Consider the following 26,436-nt stretch of genomic DNA (forward strand, 5'->3'; position numbering starts at 1 on the left):
TTTTGCCCAAAGCAGACTGATTTATATGGCTAACATTATAACAAATACTATTATTTTTCATATCATTCAAATGTAGTCAGTGGCCACAGAATTAAGAGGAGTTTGGACAATTATTTGATCAATGCATGTCCCATCCTATGGGATCTCACTTCTCTAGTTAATCTCATTAATCTCTCTACTTTCCCCAAATAGATAATTTTCAAATACTTTCTCTCCTCCTATAGGTAGTTATATCCTAGGGGACTGTAAAGATTATTAGGAAGAACCAAAGCCAGGACAAATAAAAATATAATTAATTATATTTCCAGATATTTCTAAACATGAGGATGTTTGATTGCATATAAATTTAAGACAATGATTATGCATTTTTTTCTTTTTCAATCGCAGTGGAGCAAAACTTACACTTTTCCCGTTCTTCCTAATTCTTCCCAGATATCTAACTGGTTATTCAATAAATATTACTAGGATGGGAGATTCCCAGGGACGGTTATTTTCATCTGTTTTGTTCACTACAGGGTCACTAACTCTTTGAGGAGGTTCTGGAACATAACATTCAAAAAAATTATATATGAATATGAATAAATGATGAGCAACTAATATATGTAATTCAGATAATATTGTCCACAAATGATATTTTCAGAATTCCCTTCTAGCTTTAATTACTTAAAAGCACATTAAATTATTACTTGAAAATTAAAAATCAAGAATTAGGTAAGAGGTTAAAAAACTTAATTTTTTCTCAAATTTGAATCAGTGTGATGATCTTCAGTTTTTCTTACACCAACAAAATTAATTTGATCTCTATGAAACCGGTAATATAGATACTACAATAGAAGATAAAAGAAAACTATTTATAACAATTGTTTTTCCAATCAGCCTTATCTTTAAGATAAGGATGCAAATAAAATGCATTCTATCTTTATAATACACCCTCTCTATTTTAGGTTGGGAGCAGTTTGATTAAAGCTGATTAGGCAATTTACCAGTCAAACTGTGAAAGTAGTAAGTAATAAATATGGACATACATTCATAATTTGACCTAAATCAAGCCCAATAAAATAGTTTAAATATTAAATGAAAGACTGTCATTTGTCCATCTTAATAATTATAAATTAACATTAGATGAGAAAGGAAAGAAGGGATTCTGGAATACAATTTAAGAGAAAAAAGAGCATAGAAAATTTAGAGACAAATATGACAATTAGATCTGGGAAGAAACCTCCAGTTACCCACTGTCTTTGGCTACTGGAAAGATTATGACCATGCATTCATATAGATCAATGGCTCTTAAGCATTTTGATCTCAAGACTGCTTTTATATTCTTAAAAAATATTGCATTCCCCTAAGAACTTTATTTTATGTGAGTTATATCTATCAATATTTATCATATTCAAAATGAAGAAAATTTAGAATAAGCAATTGATAAGCACATATTCCATTAGCATTCAAAGCAATGATGTCATAACTTCTCATGTAAATGTAGGAAAACCCCAGTGTACATGAAAAAGAATGAGAGGGAAAAAGGCAAATAACACTTAATATTCTTGTATTTGATCTTGTAAACCCTAAAAGTGCCCCCGGGACACACATTGAGAATTACTGGTCTAGATCTACCATAATAGAAATGAAGTATTAACTATGAAAATAGAAGAACCCAATTAGCATCAGCTTTTTTTGACAGTCATCTTAAACCACTATATACAGGATTATTCTATCGTGCCTTTCATTTTTTAATTTTATACTTGTAGTAAAAAATGTCAAGCTGTTAGGCTTTCTTAAAAAGATTTATTATTATTGATATTATTCTTATTAACCTCTCTAGCTTTGGAATTTGTTCCATCCAGAACTTCATAACTCTACAAAGTAGAAGGTCTGAACTAAAAATTATATGTATCAAAAGTCATGCTTGTCTGTGCTACTCTTGCTTTAAAAACTACTTTATGGTTTGTAGAAACCCACAATAAATAATATTTGGCAGGCATAAAATAACACACATTCTTCCAAAAAGGGGTTTTCTCTACATAAAGTCTTTAATTTGCTGGTACCTTAATAGTTGGATGAAGCCAAAATAGTGACTCAACAGTGATTTACTTTATGAAATGTCATCAGCAATGAGAATGCTCTATAATAAACTAAAAGCATGTAATAGATCCATATAGAGAGAAGTTTCAATTATATAGTAAAAAAAGTCCATTTTTTAATACCTTTTCTATAGATGCCAAATTCATTTTATATAGTCAGGTAAAATTATAATGTGACCTATAGAACTTCAAATAATGTGGCTTTCAGTCTGAAATGTGTTCAGGAGGAAAAGTGGATTTTGTTCCTGTACTCTTTTAAAAACAAATATGGCAGAAATTTTAGTTCACTGTTTTGCTTATAAGTTTAAAAAAAGGGTGCCATGCTCCTTTTATCAAGCATTTTCTTCTTAAAAATGTATCTGTTTTTGTTTGATCTGTAATATCAATATTTTGATTACTGTTCAAATTATCAATTTAATTAATTAATTTTTAGCCTTCAGTATCTCCATGGAAATCTTCAGTTATCTTACAGTATCTTAAAATATATTGAGCTATGAAGTTATGACTGTCTACATTATTCCTATTTATATATCTAAACAACTAAAGACCCCGATCAAAATTCTGCATTTCTGATATAATATGTTTCCATTTAAAATCAGTAAGTATTTTTTTTTGGGGGGGGGCTCCTCAACGATTAATTGTATATTTATACATTCAACACAGTAACAAAAGAAAAAGAAAAAAAGGATATTTTCAGAGTCTGCCTCAGTACACATGAAGGTTCCTTTCATCCTATCCCACTAACTAAGCCCCCCGTCTGTCCACCCCCTCCCATTATCTTGCACAACGCAGAATAGGTGAACTATCACGGTTTTACATAATGTAGTACATGCAGATGAAAAGTGGAAAAAATCAAGTAATTCATGGATAGTTAGATATCTGGACTTAGGCAATACTGTTAAGTAGCCCGATGGTGCCTTTGACATTCATCTGCCTCTCCTTAGGTAGTGTTTCCCCCAGGTCCATGATCCCGCCTACCCAAGCGATCACATTCCCAGCCCCATGCTCATATTGTGCCTTTTGTCCAGGGTCCCGCACTGTGTCCCCATCAGCCTTCTCATGCTCCATGCTTCTCATTTCTTTCCTCCATCAGCATTTACTTGCCTGTCTCATTTCCTCAGGGTCCTGCTCCCTGGTGGTAATTTGATAAAGTAACTTTTTAAAAAATAATTTCTTCAAGCCCAAATAATTTGCATTTTAAAAATTAAGTTGAACTTTGTTAAAACTATATCATAAGCAGCATTTGAAGGGACTTTGCCATGTTAAAACTAGATCATGTCTTCATGGTCACATCCAATTATACAGGCCCATAGCTAGATCGTTTGACTAAGGTGCAGCCATATTGAAGCCAAGCTCAGATACTTGGGTAGACCAGTTGGTCTTGTTATTCATGTCAGATGAAATGAACATATAAATCCCCAGTGTGAACCAGACATGTGGATGGCGTGGTGCAGACCCACAGCTATTACTGGAAAAGAACAAAAGTACCCATGATAGTAGATCGGTGGATTCACCTTTGTGAATAAACGTCCATAAACAAGAGACAGTGTCACATGGTCAGAGCTATATACATTTACTCTCTGTGACTTTGCATGTATAGCAGAGATATTCCTGGCAATAAATGTTAAATGACTAAAGAAGTATTTTAAAATGCGTAATCATTCTTAAGAAAATATGGAAACTCTTAAAAAAATTTTAGAAGAGCATTTTGATCTTCACAGACAACAAAGAAAACCCTCGTCCCCAGAAAAACAGGCACAGAACTTTGAAAGCTGATATTATCCAATTTGAGTCCCTCAGACTTTGTTGGATGTTTACTGTGTTCAGATCATTACAGTTTCAATTTTCTTTTCATTTTCAACTACCCAAAGTTTTATTTAAGTTTGTATTTTTACATGAACACATTGAAATGAAGAATGCAAATCTGTTTTTATTAACCTCTTACATACGTGACAGGAAGACTTCACCTCCAAATGAACTCACTTTGATTTCTCTTCTGATTTCTCCTTTACTTCCTTTTGAACCCTCTCCTTCCCAGAAACAGAGAACGCTAAATTCTTTCTGACCAGAAGTGACCATCTACTTCCAGTCAGAAGAGAATGGGACACAGATTACCTATCGCCCTTTGTCACCAACAGTACCCTCTACTCCCGGTGCCCATCCCGCTTCCCAGCCCGGCCACCCCCTACCACTTGCCCAAGACAGCAGCTCCCACAGAGTGATGGCTTAGTAAGAGTTCACCACGACAACCTGCAGATATGAAACTCTTCTGTGACAGGTGCTGAAAATGAGCCTTATTGAAAGTGGAGTTTCCAGCAGTGGTCTGTGGAAGTAGCTTCAGGCTTTTCTCCTACAACTTGGCCACTCCAAGGAATGCTTAATCATAATTCCCACACACAACTTATTCAATGGTTCATCTGCTCTATCCTCTCCAACCCGTTCCATTGGCTCTTATCTCATTTCCCAGGGTGGAGGGACATTTCTCCTCAGCCTCTATTACTGTTCCTAATTTTAAAATTCACATAAAATCTTAGTATCAAACAAGAATAACTCAGGAATTTCAAAATGCACTTACAATATAAAATAGTGGATGTCAACTAAGGTTTAAAGAACGCTTCAATCTGATTCAGTTTGAGTATGGTTTAAAAAAAATAACTATTTTTTAAACTCTCCTCTCTGGTTGCTGTCACCTTCTAAAATGGTGGAGCCTGTGTTCAGTCAAACCAACTGGCTTGGAACAAAATCATTTCCAGGGATTTCTAAATACAAAAGAGTTGTTTAGGCATCAGGATTATCTGGCACAATCTGTCTAATCTTTCTTTTCACGGTTCCTAGTGTGCAACTAAACCCCGGGGGGGAGAGAGAAAGTTCTTTCTGGCTCACTCCATAATTCTTGCTTGACCCATATTTTATGCTACTTCGGGCAGAAATCTGCTGAGAAGTTCACAAAGAAACATTCGAAAGGCTCTTTAGGGACAATTTTGTCACCCTTGATAGAAATGACTACAGATGTACCCACAGTCTCTACAGACTCTGCTTACTGCCACACTGGGTTCATGCATGAGAGGGATTCATTTCCTTGGGTTTGTGGCAGCTTAATTTTCAGCCTTCAGAAGAAAGGATCATGTAGGGAGAGCAAGTCTAAATTGTATTCTGCCATCATTTCTAGCAACCTCTCATCATTTGTAAGAACTTAAGTGACAAATAACAAGTATGTAAATTACAATTGTTTTTACTGAATTCAGAAGAGTTTGATTTCAGAGGAGCCAACGTATTTAGGAAGCAAAGGTTTAGGCCTAGAACAAGGGTCCGGTTGCCAATTCTAGAAATTTCTGTGTATTCTATCCATCATCCCAGCCCTCTCTCTGATTGCTCACTCAGAAAACAGGGATAAGAATATCTGCCATGAAGACCTCCTTTACCAGGTGTGATAAATGAGAAGATGGGTGACAGAACACTCGATACAATGTGAAGAACTGTTCAAATGAAGGGCATTATCATCAGAATGCAGATGGGACTGTGTGAACTCCACTGTGAGGTTTGAAATGGAAGGCTTTTATCTAAACACTTAAAGTTAATAATAATACTTATTTATGCAGTTAGTGAATGAGAACTTGTTGGCTCTTTGTATGTTTCCATCTCATACCAATTTTTCTACGCTTTAAACTAATTCTACAGCATTTTATATAAATTTAATCGTATAGCATGTTTACTCTTAATTGGCAAAATGCATGGATGAATTATATTCTTGGTACAGTTACAGTAGCAGGGAAATAATTATGTTTTAGAAAACGACATTTTATCTTCAGTACCAAATTAAACAAGAAAGCAGGTTATGTTATCTTGATTTCAATAGAGAATGGCTCCAGGATTCAGTCACAGCACCTTATGTGGATGAGAATATCCATTACAGCATTACGCAAAGAAAGGGAATTAAACATATTTTGCTATGAATTTTAAGAACCACGTCAAAAAAATCAGTCAAAATATTACATAGTAATACTGAAATCATGATAATTTAAAATAGAGTGAGATAGGGAAGCATTTCGTTACTGTGACATCATTATGGAATACTTGAAGTACGAAAATGAGTAACTGTAAGAAACCAACTGCTCATTTGATAGAGAAAAAGGTAAGAGGAGGGATTTTAAGTACTTTTGGGAAGTAACAGTAAGCTAATTAGAAAATGGAATCCATGCACAGGGGATAACTACCTGGCTAATTCAGAAAACATCACTGTGCTTTATGCCACATACATTTTCCACTGCCCCTAAATATCTGATTTGTTGGGACAAGAACGTATTAAAAATGGTAGATTTTGGAGAATTAAGAGAAATACAACAGGAAAGTATAAAGCTTGATTTTAATTTGGGGACAAGTAGAAAATCGTAAAATCAAGTATTTTCGGGTTGGAAGGGACTTAAGGGGGTACCACTATCCAATTTTTTTAACCTATTATTTATTTATTTATTTATTTATTTTTATTTTTATTTTTTTTAAAGATTTTATTTATTTATTTGAGACAGAGAGAATGAGATACAGAGAGCATGAGAGGGAGGAGGGTCAGAGGGAGAAGCAGACTCCCTGCCGAGCAGGGAGCCCGATGCGGGAATCGATCCCGGGACTCCAGGATCATGACCTGAGCCGAAGGCAGTCGCTTAACCAAGTGAGCCACCCAGGCGCCCCTAACCTATTTTTTAAAACCCTTTATTTTATAAGTGTTTTTGAATTAAATCTGAAGATAATTTTATAATCACCCTCATTTGATTCCTATCACTGGTGGTGATACTCTTTTCTTTGGGGAAAACTCCAGGAGTGTTGGGGTCTGGCTAGGGATGGATACAAACTTGTTTTCCTTTCTGAACACGGCTACGGAATCAAGTTTAGATGCACCTCCAAAGCCAGGGCTCAGGGGATTTGTCCTCCTCTATCCAGGAACCCAAGATGACTGTGGAGTAGATCAGATGTGGGAGCCAGAAACTGTGGACGTATTGCCTAGAAGAGCCCAACCCCAATTCACCCTCACATGTTTATGTACGCTTGGTGCTTTCATTTGGTCATAATTTTCCATCTAGCTAATGATGTTTCAACATCAAACTTGGTTCCACTCCCAAAATGTTCTATCATAGAGGTCTCACTAGCAATGGAACAGTAACTAGCCATACTCTATTGCAAGGAATCAAATGAGAAAGCAAAAACTGACACACTCATTTTAAGCTGCATCATATAACAATGGCTCAGAACCCAGTAGTTTATGAATGAAATAAAGATACTTTATTTATTACACAGGCACTTGGATATTCACATGCCCAACACATCTGATACACTTAACAGCTATGGAAACATGAGTGGAAAATGTCTGTTTGTAGGATCAAGAGAGAACTTTCACCATGTAAAGGTGAATTAGTGCATTAACAATTTTCCCCTTACTTTCCTCTAAGGATTTCCAGAATCCACTGAAGTTTTAAAAAGTTACACTTGAAATAATATGCAACAAAAACTGATCTACATTCCAACTGGTATGCTAATTTGAATTTTGAGCAGTTTAAACTTTTATCACAATGCAACATATTTATAGTCATGCTTGAACAGATTAGGTTAGTAGCATGCATTCCATTCTGCAATATGAATATTGTTAATCTAGTTCCCAACAGAAGTCAAAAGATGCCCAGTGCATAGAAAAATACAAATCACTGTAGTCATATATTATGGGACTGATTTGGGGACTTACACAGTGATGATGAAGTCCTGAAATGCCATGCCCACAAAAGCACATCAAAAAGTGGATAAACAGATTTGATCAGACAATCTCTAAAAAATTAAAAGATGAGGGCTTTAAATGTGGGGGATGTTCTTGCTGTGTGCTTTGCATAGCGCCTTTCTGCTCACCTCCTTCTGGCTTGACTGGTCCATCAGACACCACCTTCCTGAGGGCTAGCTGGCTTTGGTCTTGGTTGCCATTGGCTGGTGGAGGCAGATTATCAGACTGAGTTCTCTGAATGGGGAGGACGCCCGCTATGCTGTGTCTGTGCTGCTTCCTGGCATGATTAGACTGACCGCTTTTATGTGCTGCTGAGGCAGTGTGGGTGGAATGGAAACCCAGAGTACATATCCTCGGATGGAACCAGCTTCAATGTCACTCATGCAAACAGAAGTGATCTTTTGCTCCATCTCAAGAGGCTGTGTTTTCAAATGCCAAAACGACACCACATGCACAGCACTAGAGGGGTTAAAACTGGCTGTTTCTCGGGAAATGAAGACTTGGGGAGATGGGGATAACATCGATCTCTCTCCATGATCTGGCTAAGGCTGCTTGAAAGCAAAAGGGCAGCTCCGTTTGTATGATCTCTGTACTCGTTCAGTTTTTCCATATCGACTGACTACATTTTCGCAAATTAAATGAAAATACAGCAATTAAGATGGGTGAGTTGTGATTCTTTAATCGGCCTCTTGCCTGTATAAGGACTTCCAGTGGTTAGAAAAGAAAATAGCCTATAAATTCTCTGATATCATATACAAAGTGTGATCCAACAGAATGGACCCGACTGTGCTCCTTAATGAGGGGACATGGCCTCATCACATATGTCTACACATATAATTAATATTATGTACTTTTTGGAAAATATAAGACATGATTTTCTTCACAGATTTTTTTTTCCACTAAAAGACTAGAAAGTTTCCCACATGGAAAGCTACAACATTTCACATGCATAATTCACTAAGGTTTCTAAGCTTGAAGTGGCCTTCTCCCCCCTCCCCCCCACTCGGTTGGAGAATTCGACTGTTGGTCGCATTACTCTTCTGCCCGACAATTTTTGAGTGTTTTCAGATGCAAGCATCTCATCTCTAATCTGCTCTAAATGCTTGTGTGTGTGCTTTTTTTTTTTTTTTTTTTTTTTTGGTGTAACGCCTGGAAAACTGGCAGCCACTTGTGCTCGTAATTCCCAGATTCTCAAGGATATTTAAGCGCACACGAAAAGGACACACGACACTGCTTTGCCTGCAAATGTCACAGACACAGCCACCAAATACTATGAGCCAGGTTGGAGGGATGGCGGAGACGGAAGGGAAAGAAACAGCCAGTTTTATTGCCGTCCACGTAAATAAATAAACGCAACGAAAAATCGAAGTAAGAAAGAGCAGATTTAGGTCTTGGTACTGTTGTGACACGGACAGAGGGACAGAGGATGGGGGGAGCAGGGTCTGCCAGAACACGGAAAGCGAACGGGGAAGGACAGCAGGAGAGAGAGGCGACAGATGAACACTAAGCTGCCATGCTGAGGAATTTATTTGCGTCTTTTACTTGGTTGCAGGCGGAGCTGCTGCACTGCGGCTTCGGCAGCAGCTATGGCAGCCCCTGCATCTTCCAGGTGGCTCTGGGTGACGCTGGTTTTGCTCTGACTGCGCGACGGTCCGTGAGAGCGCAGGTGGCCTTCGGAGGAGGATTTCGAGCTACCGGGACTACTGTGGGATTTCTCAATGGTGGGAACCTGCATGTCTGGTTACAAGAGGGTGAGACGTGAGTTAACAGCGCTCCGGCGTTCCCCCTGGCAAGCTTGGTCTCACATAATTTGAGACTAAGATTTATGTTAAATTCTGTTTCCTTTCGGGCTCATTTATGCAACTGCTTGTCACTGGGCGATGTGATGAAACATTGGGGGGACAGTTGTGGGGAGGAACGTCAAAAGAATAGTCATGTCGAGAAGACAGAAGTCTGAGAAGAGGACATACATCTAACCAGCCTCATGGAAATGCGTATGTTAACTTTCCGTATCGCCAAGCAACTGCTAATTCTAGGAGGGACCAGGCAAGAGACAAGAGGCTCCCACGGCCACAGAGGAGTTTCCAGTGAAAATGCAGGGAATGCTCGGATGGAGGGGTGTGCGTCACCGGGACACATTAACAGTGGAGACTGGAGAATCGCGTCTCAGGGGATTTCAGATTATGTATATAGAGATCCCACATTTACTATGGCCATCAGAGAGAGAGAGACAGAGAGAGAGGTCTTTATGCTAATGATCTTCCAGGAAGTTAATCAGGGTAGAGTTGATCTGGCCAAGTGGGATCCATAAATGATCTATAAAGCTCATTCACAAGTCATCTGTAGCCCTCATGGTAGCCCGTGGTTTGTCATATCAACTCAGTGGCCTACTGGACTCGGCCTCGTGGTTTTCCATCTCCGAGAACACTTGCACCTGTGACCCATTCCTTTCTAATGTGCAAAGAAGCACTTTTCAATTTGATGTACTTTCTGAGGAGAGAAGGGAGCAATACTCAGGTCCAGTATAAACATTTAGAGTTGACACTTAAAAATAGTTCAGGGTGCCTAGGTAAAATACTACATGGTTATCTCATCTAGGCAGTAACTCGGTTTATGATGAAGATTGATGTTGTGTGGTAGGATAATCGGCAATGAACCTCTCAAAGGAAAAGCCCATTCAAATGGGAATGCTGTGTATATTGCCAAACCCAATGTATAACATTACCATTTCAAAAATAATGATAGTGGTTTAAAAAAATCATAGCATTAGCTCGAGGCCAACATTTAGGAAAGGTTTAGGTAAATTTCAACATACCAGTTGTTTTGGTGACATAGGGAAAATGTTCTTGGTATGGTAAGTAAAAAGCAGGATGCAAAATTATATATGCTCATATATTACATATATAATATATGAGTAAGAATATACCTATGAAAAATAGGGGTTTAAACAATGAGAAGAAATATGCATAAATGGTAATGAGTATGTCTAGTCAATGGACTGTTGAGGATTCTTATTTTTCTTTATGAAATACCCCAACATATTTGATAAAATCGTATTATCATGGATTTTGAGAGCTGGAAATAATCCAACAGCTCATACAGCCCAACTCCCTCCGTTGTATTGGTTGAAAACCAGAGTCGAAGAGGTGAAGATCACGAAGTCATAAGCCTGATAATGCGCTGATCTGAAATTGAAGCCCATTTTTCCTGATTCCATATCCATTACTGTTTGCAGGATATTATATTACATACTTTCCAATAGAATCCAACATTGTAAAATATATTAAATACACAGGCACTCATATTCAAGAAGTTACTGAGTGAACAAATAGAAAAAAGCTTTTTCTACTTGAAATATCTCCTACCCTTGGATGGGTCAGGGAAGATACCATGGCTTCTGCTTTTGATGACAGATGGTTTTGGAGACTGTTGGCTGCCCTGGCTGGAATGAGCCTTGCCATGATCAATACTTTCAGTCTGTTCTTTGAGAGAATACCATCTTGGAGTGTTATCGAGATGAGATGTGCTAGATAAATCAATCAATACCTGAAAAAATGCAGTAAGTCAATGAAATTGATATAATTCATCGATTACTTTTATCTGTGATCTGAAATTTACTCAAGGATATAAGCCAAAAGACATAGTATGACTTTGAGGATGACAAGGCTGTCCTCCTCATTTTTCTTTACCCATGACATTGGGAACAACATCTTGTGCATATTAGATGCTTAATAAACATTTGATTAGGGACACCTGGGTGGTGCAGTTGGTTGGGCATCAGACTCTTGGTTTTGGCTCAGGTCATGATCTCAGGGTTGTGAGACCGAGCCCCACATTGGGCTCTGCTCTGCTCTCCCATTGCCCCTCCCCACTGTGTACTCTCTCTCTCAAATAAATATATATATATTTTATTTTATTTATTTATTTTTTTTAAAGTTTTTATTTATTTATTTGAGAGAGAGAATGAGAGAGAGCACATGAGAGGGGGGAGGGTCAGAGGGAGAAGCAGACTCCCTGCCGAGCAGGGAGTCCGATGCGGGACTCGATCCCGGGACTCCAGGATCATGACCTGAGCCGAAGGCAGTCGCTTAACCAACTGAGCCACCCAGGCGCCCAATATATATATATTTTAAAATGAACATTTGATTAAACTGAACTGCATAAGATCTTCGACTATAAATTATTTGGAGATGATGTGAAAAGGTAGTCACAACTCAATCTCTTTATGAATGAAAGCTCTCTTTTACTAAATGAACACATTTTAGTACTAAACTTGGATATCTTTTTTTTTTAAACGCGGATATCATTTTTAAAGATTGCTTTTAGTTAGGAGAGGGACAAACTAAAAAAGAATGGGTAATTTGCAATTACTGACTAATTCCCTGTATTTTAAAACATACTTTAACTCATATTTGAAATAGGGATATGACTAACAATTTATGATGAGAAAGCACTGTATCATGGTTTGACTGGCAGCATTTTTTTCTTTCTTAGTGGTTCATGAGTAATATCCCATTTTACAATTGCTGGCATTTTTAAATTTGATGAGATATAAAAAAAACGAGAACCAACACAATGGATATATGCTCTAGGTTCATGTCAACAATAAATTACAAGGACTATAATAAATCAGTTTTCTGAAACGAGACATTAAGTCTGATAGAATACTGCATTCTAGAACTGTCCAAAGATCAAGATTAGTACCAGGGACTGTGCCAGCATGGAGCCTGCAAGTAAAGGTCAAATGGCCTAATTTTGATAGTAAAGAAAAGTGTGGAGTCTTGGAACCAAACAAGGTCTCGTGTCACCTAGACTAAACAACTGTTTTCTATTGTTTCTGGGAAGGGACATCATATTGTCTAGGTGTTATTTTATTTTTGGAGAGGATTTATTTTTTAACATTAATTCATAACTTCTGCTTTAAGTAAAGATTACTAAATATATTTTTTGAAATACTATAGATTAAAAAAAAAAAACATAGGATCTGACTCTGCCAGATTTCATGATTAGGGTAGATTCCATGTGAACTTATATAAAACTGATTTTTATTGTTTTCTCCTACTTCTATTTTGCCTCGTAAAATATTTTGAGAGATTTTTCATGGGATACTTAAAAGAAATAAACAATGCAGAATGCCATATCAAGTCATTGATAGATGCAGTGAAGAAGAGCAATTAAATACCTGAAAATGCATTTTAAAAATCTAGCTCATTTTATAATAATTTATCTCAAATTTGGATTCACAGCATGATTATATATCTACCAGCAAAACAATAATTCATCTACAAATTAAAGTACATCAAATGATAGAGTGAAAACCATTTCTCAAATTACTATTCATCCAGTCAAAGAATAAATCAGGAAATATATCCTATCCACCAAAGGGCTTTAACCAAAATGATTATCTAATAAACTTAAGAAATATGCTTGTATCAATAAATTTTAATTGGTGGTTTATAATGAAAGCAAATGAAGAAAAGGAAATCAGATGCTCACCTCACCAAGAAAGTCATTGGAAGAAAATCTATCATAATCCCAGACTGTCACCTCCAGTGTTTTCTTCTTGAGCTACAGTTTAAATCAAAATGTTATTAACCCCAGAAGTTTTCATCACACTCTATTATAGATTCATTTATTTTCACTTCCTTGAACTCTTTCCATTTGTGTAAAAAGTCTTCAGATTTTATCTAAAATGTAGGTTTATATCAAATATTATATAAAATATCAATGATTTTATAATCCAACCTACTGTTTGTTCATGAGACCTCAAACTTTTACTAATTCCCTGTTATTCTAAGCCCCCACTCTCGATTTTTATAAAAAAAAAAAAAGTAGAATCTACAAATGCTCTTTAAATACATGGAATTTAAAGGATGAAAAACTGTCTAGGTTATTTGGATAAAATATTTAGATTGGAGTTTTTTGGTTTTAGTAAATCACCAAAAAATATAGTAGCATTCTCTAATTTCTGCAGGTAAATTTAACTTATTTTAAATTCAAGAACCCAGATTACAATTTGTACCCAGCTTCAACTTCATAATCAAATTAGAAATCTTCCAGAGGACAAATCATAAATCTCCTTTAAAATCCTTTAGGCTAGTCATCTGTATGTCTTGGTCTGTACAATTTAGCCCCACAACGCCAGGTTCTTAAGAGGCCTTGATTTAGAGAAGAGATGAATTCCTAAAATGTTGCCTGGAGCAATAACACATTCATATACACTGAATATTTTCTTTGTATTATTTGTGAAAGTCAAAATACAGCCACCTATTATTTTTGCAATATATACATATCAAATCATTATGGTGTATACCATAAACTTATACAATGTATTATGTCAATTTTCTCAGTAAAACTGGAAAAAAATGAAAGTGATTGACCAAAATTTATAAAAAGTATATGGCCAGTTGGAAAATATTTTCCCTTAAAATATGATAAATGTGGCCCAGGCTGTTGAAATATTAAGATTTTGCAATAATTGATGGCAAATGTTCCATTGGTCTTATTTATTTTTTGGCTGCTTTGTCAAAATGCACACATTTACACTCATGGTAACTTTGCACTGTATCCATTTCCTTTCACTGGCTACATTTATTATTTTACTCATTTCTTTTTGTTTGTGTGGCAAAATTGATAGACCACAGTCTTGCAATAATTTTGTCATCAGATTTCTAATATTAGCCAAAAACTCTCACATAGAAAATTAATCATTGCATACCTGTTCCATGGAGATACTTTTATAAATTACTGTTTGATTCCACTCAGGATTAAGACTTTTTTGAACATATTTAGTCCTCCTCTTGTACTCAGCACTGAATTAGAAGAAAAAAAAAGAGTTATCTTGATTATTCACCTTAACTGATGACTTCATAGTCAGCTGGGAGGGCATGCAGACATTTTAAGATGATATTTTGTTTTAAATCATTATGCAATCATCCCATCACCTTCCTGTCTAAAACCTTACTTTAAGTTGAATACAAAATGACAATTTAAAAATACGTTGGATGCCTTTAGTTTTATTTGCTCTAAAGTAGTTTTTAAAGAAAAGCTTTTAGGTGTTCTAACTATACCATAATTTTAGAACCTTTCTCTTTCCTGAATGCAGGAGACAACTGCATGAACTATATGGTAACATCAATAATAATTTAAGTATTTCCCTTAAATAATAATTTGGTATTTCACTTTCCAATAGTTTTACTTCTAATCATGTCCACAAAGCCAAATGGTCTTTCTTTTTTTTTTTCCTATTTAAAATTATAATAATTGTTTTGACTGAGGAAAGGATGAGAAATGTTTGTTGCTGTAGCTGAAATTCCATGAACTTTTGTTACCTTGTATTTAAAGTATATTTTGACACTCTTAGTAAAGTAGGATATTTAGTTATAAAGCAATTAAATTTAAATTCTTAGTTTATGTCAATAGCCCAGATAAATCATTATAAACCAGATCAAAATAGTTCCTCATTCCTTTTAACTTGGGGCATTTGAATTTTTCCTTGACTTTTCCATTCCCTCTGAGCAACAGTTAGAAGTTTATATCCCAAACCTATTCTAATTAAGACAAACAGAACATCTATAACTGACATCAACCGGCTGATGGGGTTGGAATTATTGTTGTTTGCTATTAGCCAATGTTACCCACACAGATGAGGCCTTCATCCAATCCTCACTGCCTTTTTCCCGAATTTTCTGCCTAACCTTATAGCTGAGCTCCTAGATAATACTTCAGCTCCAGTGGGCAGCAGAGTCCTGAAAATCAACCTACTCATCTGGAGTTCTTTCATGTGCTCTGATTTTACACGTTGTCTTTTCTAAAGGGACAGGATCCTGACCCTTGATTTGTTGTTCTATTCCTAACTATGGGCTGACTCACTTGCTAGTTCCTGGTCTCTAGCACTGCCACATCCTACTGTTTCCTAAGCACTAATTTACTCTATCCGTTCTAGATAGAGCTACTGAGAATCAAGCTCTAGTTCACCACTCACTTTTAGAATGTCTTCTCTCTTCAGCTTTATTCTCTTTCTTATCAGCCACACGCAACAGCATTAATTCCCAACATGGACTGCATATTGGGATCACCTAGGAATCTGAGTTCTGAGGCTACCAAGTAGGGCCCAGCACTGCATCCCTACTTCTCCGCTCTGCACCTCCAAGGAGATCTTGATTTAGTAGGTCTGGGGTGAGGCTTGAGTATCAGAATTTTTTTAAATCTCCCAGGTAAGTCTAAGGTACAGATTGGAAACCACTGAACTTACGTTTGCCAAGGCCCCATGTGTCAGCCATTGTGAATTGAATCCGATTTAAGAAATAGAGCATCACTCTCATCACTTCTAACCAACTCATTTGTGTAAAAATAAGAGCAGGATTTGACCATTTTTTCATTCAAGACAAATTGCAAAAAATTTGGAGGAAATGCATATGTGAGGATTTAAAGAAACAGGAATTCTCATAGACTGTAGACAGTATAAATTTGTACACAGTTTTTAGATGAATTTTAGATGAAACTGGTGAAGTTTAAGTTTATGGACCCAAATAACCTAGACAATTCTACTTTGTCTTCTTCCACCTTACAGTTTTCCCACCTGTGCACAAGGAATGTGTTCAAGAACATTCATCGTAACATTGTTTCTAATAGCAAGTTAATAAGATAATATATAAATACATTATGATATATTCTTTCAATGAAATAGTAAGCAGCAGTTAAAATAAATATACACTTCCATATATTAAGATGGATAAATCTTGAAAAAAGTTGAGCAAAAAATGTACAGAAGGATAACTATAGTTATCGTGATTTAAAATTAAAATCATGTGAAATAATACAGTAAACTGTTTATGAATACATGGATATAAAATAAACATATAAAATATTGTAACACAGTTTGGGAATTATAGGTAATAAATTCTATTTTGTGGTTATCTCAGGTGGACAGGGGAATGGTTTCAGAGGGCTTCAGAGGGTACTTATAAAATATTTTTAATTAAAAAAATGAAGCCTAGATAGCAAAATATTAAAATTTGATGGAACTAAATGGCAAGAACACAGGTATTTGTTATTTTCTGTAATTTTCAGTGATTTTTGAAATATTTTACAATACAAATTCAAAATAACTTTGGTAAACTATGTTCCTTTATAGCTTATGTTTTTGATTTTTTTTATGATGACATAGGAAGAATGGATGTGACCATTTTCAAGATAATAGCAAGCCTTGTTTACCCCTTTAGAATTCATGGCTACTTTTCTAGGCAGGTATACTTAGAAGAAAAACGCATGGCAGTGTAAGTTTTAAGGCTTCTATTTGTTTTGGCCTTTGTTACTAAGGTAATGAGATCGTGAGGAAACATAAGGATAAGATTCATAATACACTGGAATAGTAGTAAATTATTTTTTTCCAATGATGAAAAATTAAATGCATAACTTTTTAAAAAGATGGTAATTAATGTCAAATGCAAACTCAAGTACTTCACTAAAATCCTAGATATGTCAATATATATGAAAATAGTCTGTAATATTTAAATGTCTTCCAAAGAATTCATTATTCATCATCTTTTCTGAATCTATGAATAATTGTTACTATAATTTTTCACCTGCATATTTTGTCATTTTTTTCACTTTTACATTTAGCAAAAGTTCTTAATTCATGTATGAAAAAGCAATTTATAAAGTAAGCACATTAAAATAAAAACAGCTAACATTCATTAAAAGCTTAGTTTTTCCCAAGCAGAGTTCTAAAAGCTTCTTATGTGTTAACTCATTTAATCCTCATGGCAATTCTATGAGACTGGATGGAAAAAAATGAAGCTCAGTAGAATTAAGGTATGTTGGAAAGGCTGCATAGTTATTAACTGGTAGGACCATGATTCAAACATAGGGAAACTGGTTGCTCTCCTATATGTGTAATAGAAATTACATACAATATGTGTGTATATATACACATATCATAAAAAATTAGGCCAGCGTTAGAGTTGTTTAGGGAAATTCTGACTAGTATATCCTAAAAGAGTGTTGTGGAATGAAGGATAATTACTACAAATATTTATTCTTGCCCAGATCCGCTCAGAAATAACCACAGTTGGGGGGAATTTTAGGTTATTAGTGAGCTTGATTCTTCAATTCTCTCCAGACTCAAGGTCTGGATTAATGTAGGAATTCACAACTTGCCTCCACTATTTCTGGTGGAACTGTGTAAATGATAATGCAATCCTGTGCAGTTTTTTTTTTTTTTTTTGGACTTGAATGTTATGCAGAGATGATCGCACAAAGCCATTCCTTCAATAACACTTGCTTTATAACTACCACAAACTGATCATCTTGAGCATGATCCCAATGGGCTGTGCTGCCACTTTACAAAATTGAAAACTCAGCACTTCTCACAACCACATCAAAATCTGGACTGACAAGTTGAAGATGAGCAGGTTAGCAGTGGGATTCTTAAATGTGAGCATAAATTAGGTTGAGAAAAAAGTAGAGTTCATTTTCCTTTCCCTTCTTTGTCTGGAAAACACACTATATTCCCTCACGGGAAAATTGCAACAGTGATATTATAGTAGGACAATTAGGCCGTATCTAATAATCAGAGAAGTTTTTTAAGAAGGGAAAATAAAAAGTCAATTAATCAAGATGGGGCACGGTGCTAATAAAAAAATTAACCCTCATTTCCTTGAAGTTTTGACTAACTTCTTTTCTCTTTCATTTTTTAAATTATTGACCAGTTACTTTCTCATAAGTAGATAATACTTTTAAGACAGACAGAAAAAGATACTTGAAATTCAATTATTCTCCCCTATATTAGCAGAAAAAGAGTTTTCTGAGTTTCTCTTTTTAATTTCAAAAAAAAAAAAGAAAGATGAATGAATGGAATATGATGACGTCTTTGTATTTTGCTTTCATAGAATTATCTAAAATATTGAAGGTTTTCATTTATCTTGTTTTATTTGGTTTTCCTTTATTGGAAATTACACACACACACACACACGCACAATTTATTTTTAATTACTCTTCTAAGGATTTTCCTTTAATTTAGAAAGCAGCTCAGATAATATCCTGTTTTATAAGCCCTATTCTTCTGTGCAGTAATGTATTTTTGGCACATCACTTGATTGTCTGTGCTCCCTGAAGTCAGAGCCTATGTGGCCATTTGTCAGTTCTACCCTCAGCAGCTCACACAGTGTTTGGAACAGTTTGTGCTAAAGAGATGTTTATTGCATGGGTCCTTAAAATATACTTCTATTTTTTTCCCCTTAAAATCTATTGAAATGAAACAAGCTCTGGCCTTTGAATTGTCAGTGCATGCAACACCTGTACCTGCTTTATAGAGGTCCTGGAGGGAATAGTCTGATATGCTAACAAGGCGGTTTAGAGAAAGTCCACGCTGGAACTGAACTTCCAGGTATCATGATAGTGAAAATCAGCTTCAGTCAGAGCAAAATCTCATTCGTGGCAAAAAGCCTGCACTTTGTCAAACAGTGTAATGAGAGAAAACCAGAATGAGATCCTTCAGATATGCTCATTTCCATTTCTTAGTTAGCCAGGGACAAGTATTGAGTTCATGCACTCTTTATAGGCTCTTTCCTGTTTCCTTTCATCTCAGGGCTGACAGTTGGGCTTTCAGAGCTTCTGAGTATATTGATCCGAGGGTGGGAAGAGGAAATGAGAGATGAGAAAATTGGACCAGTGAAATTCTTATCAGTGAACAGGACTTTCTTTCTTTCTTTCTTTTTTAATTTTAAGGATGACAAATGTGGTACATTTTATGATTGAAGAAAACAAAGTTGTTTGGTTTCCTATATACCGTTAAATGCTTTTGTATAATTCTGTAGCCCAAGCATTCCACATCACTTTTTTGTAGGAATAACTGACCACTGGCGACCTGATATAGCCAATCATAAAATAAGAATAATCCATCAACTTTCTTAATTGCAGGCTTCATAAGCTGAAGTGTCTAGGTTGTCTTCCCTATACTCTACCCTGCAATCTAAAGTTCTTCACCTCAATTTAAATGTATATATATATATTTCCTGTATATAAATTATATATATTTGTATATATACACATATCACAACAATTTTAGGCCAATTTTATAGTTGCTTTGGGAAATTCTAAGTGGTATGCCCTAAGAGAGTGTAATTGTACGTAATACTGACGATAATACCAAGCACCATTTATTGAGAGCCTATTATGTGTCAGACATTACGCTTATCACTTTTGGTGTATTACTCTGTGTTTTACAAAAAACCTGGGAGGGGAGGTATTATTATTCTTATTTAGCAGAAGAGGAAGTCGTTTCAGAGAAACCTCACAACTTCTAAGAGGCAGGGCTGAAATCCAAACCCAAGCTCTTTAGGACTTTATTCACTGGCCTCCTCAGCCAAAATTAAAATGTCAGTACCTTGTCATTATTGTTCCTTCTTGCATTGACAGTTCTCAAAGAGATGATGGAAGTGACCTCTAGATGAAACATAGGATGAGAAAGTGACTTCTAGATCTTTGAAATTGTAACCAGCACACCCCAGACTGTTTCAAGCATTATTTATGTTTACAAAACATGCTCTCTTCTAAATTAAATACTGACAATTATTGTCATTCTGACAATTTCCCCTCAGTTTCTCTAGATAAAGGATAGGAAGGTTCTGAATAAAGTGACTGATAATGTCTGTTCTAAAATGACACTATCTCGGGGCGCCTGGGTGGCTCAGATGGTTAGGCGTCTGCCTTCGGCTCAGGTCATGATCCCAGGGTCCTGGGATCGAGCCCCGCATCGGGCTCCCTGCTCAGCAGGGAGCCTGCTTCTCCCTCTCCCTCTGCCTGCCTGTCTGCCTACTTGTGATCTCTCTGTCAAATAAATAAATAAAATCTTAAAAAAAAAAAAGCTTTAAAATGACACTGTCTCTTTCAACTGAATAATTTTGCATTTCGGTCTGAGACCAATCTGGATGAGAGATCTGGATGCTGTCCTGAGAAGGATGTCATATCAAGCAAACTGTCACAGTATCAAATTTACCATGGTTATGTGTGCAAGGAAACACAACCTTTCTGGCCACTAGAAAGGGTGTGGTGACTAATCCTAGTCCTTACAATATTTAAATATCTATGCCTTTCAAAGCAGAAACAACCTCTTTTGGGTATCAGCTTGTCAGGATTACTAAAGATGTCAAATTTTAATGTTGCAGACAAAAACAAATCCTGTACCATTAATATTCTGGGTGGCATTAAAATTCCCATCATTCATTGCTACAGATGGTGCAAGATTCACCTCCCCAACCAAACAACGCATTTAATATATAATGTAATGAGATGTGCAAAAGAATGCTCTTAGTTATGTATCTAAAAGATACCCTTAGATGACCATGGGATGATGTACCACGTTATGAGCTCTATTAGAAAACAGTTTCCTACTAATGGCACAGAAAGGAGGATGCTCTTATGTTGTTGCCAGTGTGCCAGAGAAGGCCGACTACGGCATCCTATTGCATGGCAATGCCTTTGTGGTGCAGAAGGTATAAAGGCATGGAAATGTTTCAATATCAGGTCTAACTAAGGGAAAAAGACTCGAGAGCTACGGTGTTTAGGATGAGATTCATGCCCAGTGAATCTGGAAGGTCAGTTAATTTTTGTGAAAAATGACTCTAGATTTTATTTTTATTTGTAATAGAAGACCCAGGAGAACTTAAGCCATGGTTATCACATGAGAAGCTAAATGAATTTTAGTGGACAAATTACATATGAAAACCAGTTACATCTATTTTCAGGGTGGTGTTTCCTTATTCATATTTTTCTGTTTTTAATATTTTCTACTTTTCAACGTTCTATGGCACACATATGCCAAACCTGTTTGGTAATGTAATCAGAACAATTTGCTGGTAGCCTAATTCAATAGATACCAACATGTAAAAAGAAGCAGATTACATCTTTGTCAAGTCAAACTGCAGGTGAATGTACACAAATAGGCAAAAAATAAAACTCTAGACATTACAGCATAGCTTGACACTGAAAGAGAACCAACTCTACCTTGCATTCTGGACAACCATGACTTGACTGCATTGATTCCGAGAGCGAGAGTGAAGGATACAACAGGCAAGTCGGAAAGACAGGAAGAAAAAAGTTAGGAACAGAAATAAGGAAGGAAATATGAGAATAATAACGGGAGGAGGTACACCGTGACATATAAATAACATGAGGCAGAAAAGAGACTTAGAGCTACAGTGAAAATAACAGCTCTAAGCCATATAACAGCCAAACGCCTTGGCCACTGTAAACCGTAGGAATAATTTAAGGAAAGGTTTACGAATTGAATAGGGGTAGTTGATTAGCTCCCTCTGGGGCAAATCCCACCCAGCAGGCATGTTTTGTCGGACAAAATATGTAGAGATGGCTTCAGGTGGGAAACCCACTCTTTATTTCACTATAGTTCCCTCCTTCACTGTTACTCACCCCAGAATGACTGACATATTCATGTTACCTGCCTGCCCTTTCGGGTTATTCAAGTATGTAATAGTCTAATGAAACATATCCTGTAATAAATAAAAGATAGGCACTCTCATATAGTACAAAAGGTGATATTCTCCAGGATATTATTAGAGAAGAGAGAAAGTAAAAGACACTGCTTTATTTTCATTCATTCATTAGCAAATGCTAATTTGGGATATACCCTTGGCAGTGATTACCTCTTGTCCCATAATATTAACACGGAAGGTCTAATGACCCAATCAAAGGCAGAATGAAGTTATCAGTTTGTTGTAGTTATACTCCTATTTAAAAAAGGTAGCCAAATTGCAGTTGTAACTACTAAAGATTTAAATGAACATAAAATGAAAACTCCCCTTTCCTGTGCTCTACTGGTGACCCCTATAAATTAAATTCAACAAATTAAAACTAGAATCACAAAACCAGCAATTCTAAATTTCTAAGTAAAATTATTAGGATAAAATTAAAGGCTGTATACTTAATTTGATATAACACCTGGAAATTTGCAGACTATTTTCTGAGTATTATTTGATTTCTTGACAGATAAAACTATTGGCTCTGTTCCCTTGGCTCTGTCAATATTGACAAGAAAAATTAATCTCAAAAGAAATGGTGATCTGCTGGTGGTGACGTAATTAGTCAACAAGCAGCAGACTCAAAGGTAACATATAACTCTAATTTGGATCCTGTTCAAACAAACCAACTATAGTCACGGAATATGCTTTGTATGATTTCAGCGCTTTTAAATTTTTTGTGGTTTGTTTTATGGCCCATGATATAGTTTATCTTGGCAAATGTTTTGGGCGCACTTGAAAAGAATACGCATTCTGCTATTGATGGGAAGAATGTTCTATAAATATCAATTAGGTCTTCAAACCAAATAGGAAATTATTATGAGGCATTTGGGGAAATTAAGGAATGATTTAAACATTTTAAAATTACAGTGGTTATATGTGGTATTACGATTGTTTTAAATGAGTTAACTTTTAGAAATATATAGTAAAATATTTGCAGAAAAAAGATATTGAGTTGAGATCTATTATTTTATTTAAATTCAATTAGCCAACATATAGTACATTATTAGTTTTTGATCTATTTTAAAATAATCTGTATAGAGGGAGTATATGAGGGTAAAAATGAGACATGATTGGCTAGGAAATAATTGTTGAAGCCGAGTAACGAGTATGTGGTGGGTCATTACATTATTCTTTCTACTCATGTGCAACAATTCAAAATTTCCAAGGAAAAAGTAATATTCAAATGTCACTCCTCAAGTTAAATGAAAAATGAATAAAAATAAAACCAGAGCCTTCAAATTACCAGCCCCAAATTCTTTTTATTATACCTCCAGTTGTGATTACTTTTGGTTCCATCATGCTAATTTGGCTACTGTAAGTTATTTAGATAAGGTATAATGATCCGTTGGGTCCAAATCACTGTTCTGAAACCATCCTTGAGTACTGATTTATATACCAGAACATAGCAATTTGCACTTATCATATGAAAATTAAACATCTCCAAAGAGCACTTGCTTTATATGAAGTTTGTATATCACGTGAGATTCAGAGATATTTTTTGTTTATTTACCAAATATTTACCATACTTATTAAATATTTTTTTAATATTCAACAAACACTTCAAATATTACTCTTATTTTATAATTTTTAAAACAGTGATTTGAAAATACACATATAAATAAGGAGACATCAATAAGTCACTTAATGAACGTGTAACGGGCTAGATAAAGATGTCCTACAAGATAAAACAGTAATTTACGAGTCCTTGAACACTGTTTTTGCAAATGAATTTGGGAAGGTAAAGCTAATGCTCTAAATCTGCCACAAATAATTCCTTAAATGATTTCACAGTCCATCTGATTGGTTATAGTGGTTTCTAGATTCAAAAGACTGACATGTATCGTCAAGACAGGATTTTAGTATGATCAAGGCTCCCCAGGAATGCTTCACTGCAAATTTTTATTTCTACCTTCTCTAATAGTTGGAAATAAATAAATATGACATGTAAATAAAACTGAGGAATAGATATTAAACTCTTTAAAAGTGGAAACTAGAAACACTAACACTATTTTTTTTTTTAATCCATGAGATGCGATACTTAGAAGACACTGCTTCTTTACTCACCCTCTCCCAGGAAGAAGGTACACTTTCACAAAGGGGTCTGAGTAACCATTGTTGTCTCGAGGGACAAGGTTTCTTGCTTGGAGAATATGGATTATGAGATTTCCAAGATCATAGTTGATTTGAAGCTTAAAGGGACATCAAAATATTCCATGAATATTTTTTGTTGTTGTTTTAAGAAATCTATAATACATTATTATTCAATAACGCACCAGTACATTTTTTTAGTCTCATAAGGAGCATCAACCTTCACTTCCCTTTTACTTGAAACTGAACAGACTAGTGTATGTCTAATTTAATTGAGAGGTCCCAGGCACATGCTAATTACTAGTAAATGTGCTGTTCATTCTTTCCATGGTTAAAGTTCTGGCCTGTCTAAAATTCATTTAGAAGAAAAATCATGCAGTGAATTGCTAGTTACATTTTTAAACTAAATTTATACTCTTAGAAAAATAGTAATGTTATTAGCGTTCATGAATACAATTACCAGGATTTCGAAAATAAATCAGTTGATGAATTTATTAGAAAATGTCTTGCATTTTACCAAATAATTGCAGTAGGTGGAATCATTATTTAAAGATGGAGCTGTTAGTCTGAAATGTAAGAATATTTAAGAACATGTGGATTTTATCTCTTTCCATATTACATTATATTACCCATAATTTTTTTCTGTGTCTGCTTTTCTAATAGAGTCAGAGTTTACGACAATAAGATCTTGTTCTTTAATTTTAGATTCTGAAGAGGGAAGAAGAGGCCTTGCCTCCTAGATGTTTAATGGCTGTTGCACAATTGTCACTGAATAGGAAAAGATTAACAATTCAAATAAATATTTGCGAAGCCTGCATAATTCAAGATAATGGAGCTAACTAATTTTTCTCCTTCAAAATTTAAATATTCTTATGGCACCATTTTGAATAAGCCTTAATTTTGCCTGATGCTGCTTTTGTTTATCAAATAGCAGAAAGGAAGGGATCTATATTTCAGAAGAAAAAAAATCCATAAATAAAAACACTAACCTATTTTTTATAACATGAAACAGGTATGTTGTGCTCATGTTGAGAACGGGATAATGTAGGGAAGCCAAGCTTTATTTAAAATCTGATAATTAAAATAATTCCTAATTTTAGCACAATTTTCATCTGGTTATATTTTTCTGGCAGAAAAGGAATCTTCCATTCCTTTTTTCAACACAGAAAAGCTCAGTCTGACCATCATGAAAGCAACGTGACATATAAAACAAAGTGCCATGAAGGAAGAGAAAAAAATGGGAAGTTGCAAACTACAGTAACTGTGTACTCTAACGGGGTATCGAAAAATGGAATTATTCTGCAATTAATTTCACTGAGATTTAGAACAGCTTCCGAACTGTTAAGGAGAAATGCTTCCCCATGTAGTCTTTTCTTTGCCAGCCTTTATGTCCACTTTTATCTGGTGAGGCACCAAAACCATTTCTTATTTAAATGAAAACTTGCAGGCTAACCCTAAGAAAGTGCTTCTCACCATTGATCCTGCAGTGCTTTAGAAAACGCTTAGGGTTGCTCAGATGTTACTTCTGAGACAGAATGAAACGTCCCCGGTCACCTTCCACCCTGAGCTACCCCAGGGCTGGTGGATTCATTTATTTGGTTGTCCACATAAAGCTGCATTTGCAAAAAGGTTTTGCTACAAGAAAATAAAGAAATAAGCTAGAAATCACTGTCATGAGAAAATATTAAAAGAGAAAAGAAAACAGCCTAAGAGTTAAGAAAGGATATTATCAGAGTAAATTTCTGCTATAGAATTAAATATTACTGCTCAAGGGAAAGGAAAATGAAAGAAGGAAAAAAAACAACCCCAAGCAAAAAGAAACAAAGCCAACACTGGTCCGGGGGCAAGAAGCTTAAAAAAAAAGGGGGGGTGGAATTAGGAATCAGCAAATCAGCAAATTTAGCATTTTCTTGGCTGCCGGTGAAATCAAGAAAGATCAGGTCTGGCTTTCTTGGAAGGGGGAAGG

At 35.5% G+C, this 26,436-nt stretch overlaps 1 protein-coding gene across 1 annotated transcript in view; it reads right to left on the reverse strand.

Annotated features, from left to right (window-relative positions):
* The window catches only part of PCLO (piccolo presynaptic cytomatrix protein), a 392,880-nt gene that overhangs the window by 48,152 nt on the left and 318,292 nt on the right, over nt 1–26,436 (reverse strand). The window contains exons 15-20 of the mRNA XM_035020471.1: nt 24,447–24,571; nt 21,850–21,876; nt 14,561–14,654; nt 13,339–13,410; nt 11,208–11,388; nt 9,385–9,579 (exon numbers count right to left, since the gene is read on the reverse strand). Of these exons, the coding sequence (XP_034876362.1) occupies nt 9,385–9,579; nt 11,208–11,388; nt 13,339–13,410; nt 14,561–14,654; nt 21,850–21,876; nt 24,447–24,571 (694 nt within the window). The remainder of the gene's footprint in view (nt 1–9,384; nt 9,580–11,207; nt 11,389–13,338; nt 13,411–14,560; nt 14,655–21,849; nt 21,877–24,446; nt 24,572–26,436) is intronic.

Source organism: Mirounga leonina, unplaced genomic scaffold, assembly GCF_011800145.1.
Source record: "Mirounga leonina isolate KUSES-001 unplaced genomic scaffold, KU_Mleo_1.0 Mir_174, whole genome shotgun sequence".
Taxonomy (NCBI): domain Eukaryota; kingdom Metazoa; phylum Chordata; class Mammalia; order Carnivora; family Phocidae; genus Mirounga; species Mirounga leonina.